The 5010-nt window shown below is 49.9% G+C and overlaps 1 protein-coding gene across 1 annotated transcript; it reads right to left on the reverse strand.

Moving 5' to 3' along the window:
* Window positions 1–561: 561 nt before the first annotated feature.
* On the reverse strand, window positions 562–4625 carry PFICI_03405 (uncharacterized protein; the record flags this gene model as incomplete). Its single annotated transcript, XM_007831986.1, has 3 exons — window positions 562–1759; window positions 1875–3223; window positions 3348–4625. 3 exons carry the CDS (start codon window positions 4623–4625, stop codon window positions 562–564), a joined length of 3825 nt encoding a protein of 1274 aa, XP_007830177.1.
* Window positions 4626–5010: the final 385 nt, after the last annotated feature.

Here is a 5010-nt window from a genome sequence, read left to right on the forward strand (position 1 = left end):
GTCGAGAACATCAGACTCAATTGCATTGAAGTCTACGACATGACACGACCGCCTTCTAAGAATCCCGTCGACCGCGGGTGACAGGGATACGGAGCACCACCCACGCTGCACGATGCAGTGGGCATGTACGTGATTGGCTTGGGACGTTTCCATATCCGATTTCGAGAAGCACTGCGTATGCACGACAGGCAGTGGTTTATCTGGTCCGATGGCATGAAACCTATATTCGGTCCCCGCGATGGCGATTTCAACGTCCATGATGCGTCGACCAGACCCGTGAGGAGCAATGTACCCATTCAATTAACCAACCGCTAAATGGTGGCGAGACCATCAACCGTGGAAACAGTGTCTAATCTGATAGAATTACGAGGTGAACTGCATATAATTCTTATTCATCATTATCATTCATGTGAAAAGTAAAATCTATTATGTCGAACCGGATGCAGTCCATGCGTAGGTCAAATTTTCAACCCTCGACCGCCGACAGATCAAAACAATCTAGCTTCGGCTTTTCGTCTATAGGCACGCCGTTCTAGCAGCCGCGCCCCATAGCACCGCCTGTTAAGACTTGTAAAAACATCCGGGGGAGAAGCCTTTGAAGTCCTCAGGTAGTTCAGTGCCGGCAGGGACGACAGAAGACATGTTGACAGTCCAGTCACCATCACGGGGATCCCTTGGGGACATGTGGTCCTGGAACCTAGGTTGGAGGTCGACAACTCGGTCACGCTCTGAGCAGTACTCATGTAGTGCGACGATGTTTCGAACGCGTCCGCTTCTAGGGTTATGGCCATCGTTACGAAGCCAAAGTTGATCGCTCTGGATAGCGATGTATCCAAACACTGCGCGCGTTAGTGCTGTATTGTGCAGCTTCGAGTCCCCAGTGAAACCTGGCGAAGCATCTCGAGTGCCATCGTAGATTACCAAGCCAGCCTTCATGCCTTGGATTGCCTGTATACACCCTGACTTGATCTTGTGCATGGGTAGCTCAGAAGGCGCGATCTTTGCCAGTTCTCGGCGAAACATCATGAGCTGCGCTTTGTAAGGGAACACGATGAGGACTGAAATGAGCTCGCCATCCTTGTCCGCAGTAGGATTGGTCATGCAGAGTTGGTTAGCACCAAAGATCAACATTAGCAGCTCAAAGATAACATCGATGGAGCCTCGATTGATGTAGCTGGTGCCAACTCGCTCCTCCATGCTACCGGGCAGGTTGATCACCATCGCTGGTCCAATTCCACACGGGCGTCTACCAATTGCGGTAAAGAATCTCTTTACTCTTTCTTGTTCGACAGGAGTATCTCGGTCAGCCTCGACCATTTTCCCTTCGTAATATTGCCCCGACGGGAAGTTGGAAACGCCTCCTCGGGCACGGTGATTGATGTTCAAGTAGTGGGCGCGGAAACCAGCCTTGATCATTCGACTCGGCAGAGACAGCTGCAGTTGCTCACCAAACTGGGCGCAAAAGACCAAATTCGTGTTCTTGTTCTCATGTGCATTAACTGACGTGACGACGGGTCTACATTGATTATCGTCACCCGTCATGAATCTCACAAAAGCCTGCCTAGCAAACTGAAGGCCAATGAGTGCCTCTGTCTCTGTCATGCGGAAGGCCTCATCTTGCCATACTGCCGTGATTCGAAGCTTGACCTCGCGAACAGCCAGCTTATAGAACGCTTCGGGAGTGCTGAGCAAAACATGTGCTTTTAGATACTCTTCATCAGAAACGCTTTGAAGGAGCTGTCGTAATTTTGCAATGCCTCTATGTATTTGGTGATATTAGCTATCCGCTATACCTGGCACCATGTGGTAAAATGAAAAAACAAGTTCTTCCAAAGCACTTATGAAAAGAGAAAATAGAACAAAAGATTACTTACGTTTCGAAGAAAGTCTCTGGATTATGCTCGCGTTGATCCTGTAAGGTTTTGATCTGCGCAACGAGGTCGTCATCCGGTGCAGCAATTTCAATTCGCTTTGCTACAAGTGCAGAAATGGCATACTCGCCACCTGGAGCGGTCTTGACACGATGATTGTTAAAGCAATCTTTGGACAGTGTTCGAAGGTAAACTTCTGTCTCAAAGGCGTCTTCACCATGATCTTCCACATCATATCGAGGTGTACCATTTAGGTTCATGCAATGTGTCATGTACTCATGAGCATTGTCGGGGGTCTGTACGCGACAGAGACGCTTTTGAAGACCCAGATTGTAGTAAAGAGCACTCATGTCATCTGCTATCTTGTCAAGCATGTCGTTGGACGGAGCCATGATAAGAAGCTGGCTGTGCGACGGCATGCAAGATGACTGCGATTGTGGAGCCTCCTCATGAATAGCTTGTTCAATATGTGCTGATGTCGCTTCCGGGGATACGCGGGATTCCTCAGAGCTCGCTGAAGGAGGTCGTTTTGATGATGAACGATGCTCTGCCACGTTGTCGGGCGCACCTGGAGCTGACACTTTTGTTTCGGTCCAATTCCAAACAACAAAGTCGTCAACGGTGCTATGTTGAATGATAGCCATTAAGAGTTGCGTGACATGGTTCTTTCCAGACCCAGGAGCACCTGATACAATGCAAGTACCAAAAGGTAGGTTGCGCGTTCGATTATACATGGCCTTCTGATCCGCGTCAAACTTGTGATAGATACCAAGAGCTGCCTTGAGAACAGGATCATGCGGAGTAGTGTCTGATTCTGCGTGGTCTAGAAAATCCTTGAGGAGTGGCAATGCAGCCGTCAGATCGTACGGAATGACATCGCCTTTGACTTTGGCAATGTATCGCGCGAAGGCGTCAGCATTCGTCCCGGATGACTCCGAAAAGTCTTGTCCGGATCGACTGAGGGCACGTAGGCCAGCTTTCAATTGACCGCCATGGGCAGTGCGGACAAACCTCGAGATAAACACGTGTTTATCTCTGTTGCGCCGCACTGTTCGAATGGTCTCCGTCGGATCCGAACCAATAACCACACATGGGAGCTTGAACTCAACAACGGGTACAGGTGTCTTGTGCATCGGCCAATCTGGGACCGTTGGAGCGCGGACATACGCACCGATAACACCAAGTGGTTCCATCCACGACGGAACGGTCACACGAACGGCGGTTAGGTTTGGGCACTGGTTTAAGCCTTTGGCATGGAGGAATTTGCGTCCAAACATGGCACCCACCCACGCGGCAACACGGGAGTGGTGGGCTGTAGGAGTCTCGGTGGGTTCGGCAGGCTTTATACCAGACTTTGAAGACAGACGTGTTAGCACCTCAGTAGTGGTATCACCAATGATGTTAGGAAGTTGAGAAAAGGGGCAGGGGTTGTATAAACCGATTAAAAGAGAGTAAAGCATGTTCTCATTCACTCACTTTTGCGGCACCCTCTTTGAACATGAGGGCGAGAGCATGGACATTTATCCACTTGTCGCGAAGGTCGCGAGGTCCAGGCTTGACAACCTTGTCCAGAGCGTCAATAATATGATCAGTTTTGGCTCTGCCGGATTTCTGCGCTATGAAACGAGCAACGATGCAAGATTCGACAATATGGTCTATAATCTTTCGTTTCTGCCTCCCTGTGCTTTCGGGCGTAGGTGGTTTAGGATGCCTGAACGGGATGTTATCAAGCTGAACCGCGAACCGTTCACCGACCTGAGGGGCTAGTTCCAAATCTGGAGCCGGCCAGACGAAGAAGTATCCAGCAGTAACGCCATTAATTCGGTGACCAGGAAGCTCAAAAGCAAAAGTATGACAGGCCCGTTGTCTTGCCAGCAACATTGACAGTCTGGTGAACGCTAGCTCGTCGCGCATGGCGATACCCAGGCGGGCGGTTTGTTCCATGACTGAATCGAATGAATCCACCGGGAGATCAGGCTCGACAAAGGCGCATTCTTGTGTACTCGGCATATCATCGGCGCTCTTGAAGACGCGCTTGCTCGGTACCTTCTCAAAGAAAAAGCGATATGGATCGCTTCGAGCCCTCGCAACTGTGGCTGACAGACGTCTCGCAAGGGTGGGATTATCGCCACGGTACGATGGGAGAAAGCACTCGATAAGAATATGCTTTGTGGGAAAGGTCGTACCCAATTTTCGACTCTGCCGAAGTACACGCTTGAAGTTAACGCGTTGCTCATGTGAAGCCATAGTGACCATCGGACCTTGCTTGTAGTCGAAATCCGCCGCCTTCATGAGAAATGTGATCTTGCAAGCGTCGGAGTAGACGTCGTCGCTCTTAGTATGTAAACCATACTCGCGACAAAAACTTTCATACTTCTCAGCATTTAAAAGCTCGAGTACAGGCTGGGAGGCTGACTTGGGACAAAGTCTCGCGTTGGCGAAAGTATCATCGTAACCCACAATGGTTATATCTTTTGGCAGAATGTAGTCGATGTCGAGCTTCCCGTACCCGAACTCTGCGGTTGCGACATTGACCATGGTACGGGGGCCAGACCCATCGTGATGCGAAGCAGCAGATTTGATGTACCGTGGTTCATATGGAACCAGCCACCGCCTGTTATTGAATCCAGCTCCGTCAGAGTCTGAAATCACAATAGCAGTGATCTCATGCCAATATCGGCGCTCATGGCTTCTCTCGCCTTCAGGGGCATTACGCTCAGCCTGCGCTATGTCGGTACGGATTTTCTCGTCCATAACAGTCCATCCAGGATGCAAGTCGACCCATAAAATGGCAAAAGGTTGATGGAATTGTGCGTGTAAAGATTACACCGTCCGGTTGAAAAAAGTGATCTTGGACTCGCGTCGGAAGTTTTTGCTAGCAGAAAAGGGGTTGCCTGGCTCCTTCTGCTGCTGATCGCGACTAAAATGTGTTGCTGTTGGTTTGTTTACAACAATACTTTTGCAAGTGTACAGAAGAAGAAAAAAGGAACAAGGTGGGTGAACGCTGAAGCTCAATCAATTGGAAAGACAGAGTCTTGCAAACGGCGAGTCCGGCCACAAACTAGGGCTTGGTAATTACACAATGGCTCTCGCAAACTTCCTCGACGCGAAGCGCATTCATCTTGTCGCTCTCCCATCC

The sequence above is a fragment of the Pestalotiopsis fici genome, assembly GCF_000516985.1.
Source record: "Pestalotiopsis fici W106-1 unplaced genomic scaffold PFICI_Scf_2, whole genome shotgun sequence".
Taxonomy (NCBI): Eukaryota; Fungi; Ascomycota; class Sordariomycetes; order Amphisphaeriales; family Sporocadaceae; genus Pestalotiopsis; species Pestalotiopsis fici.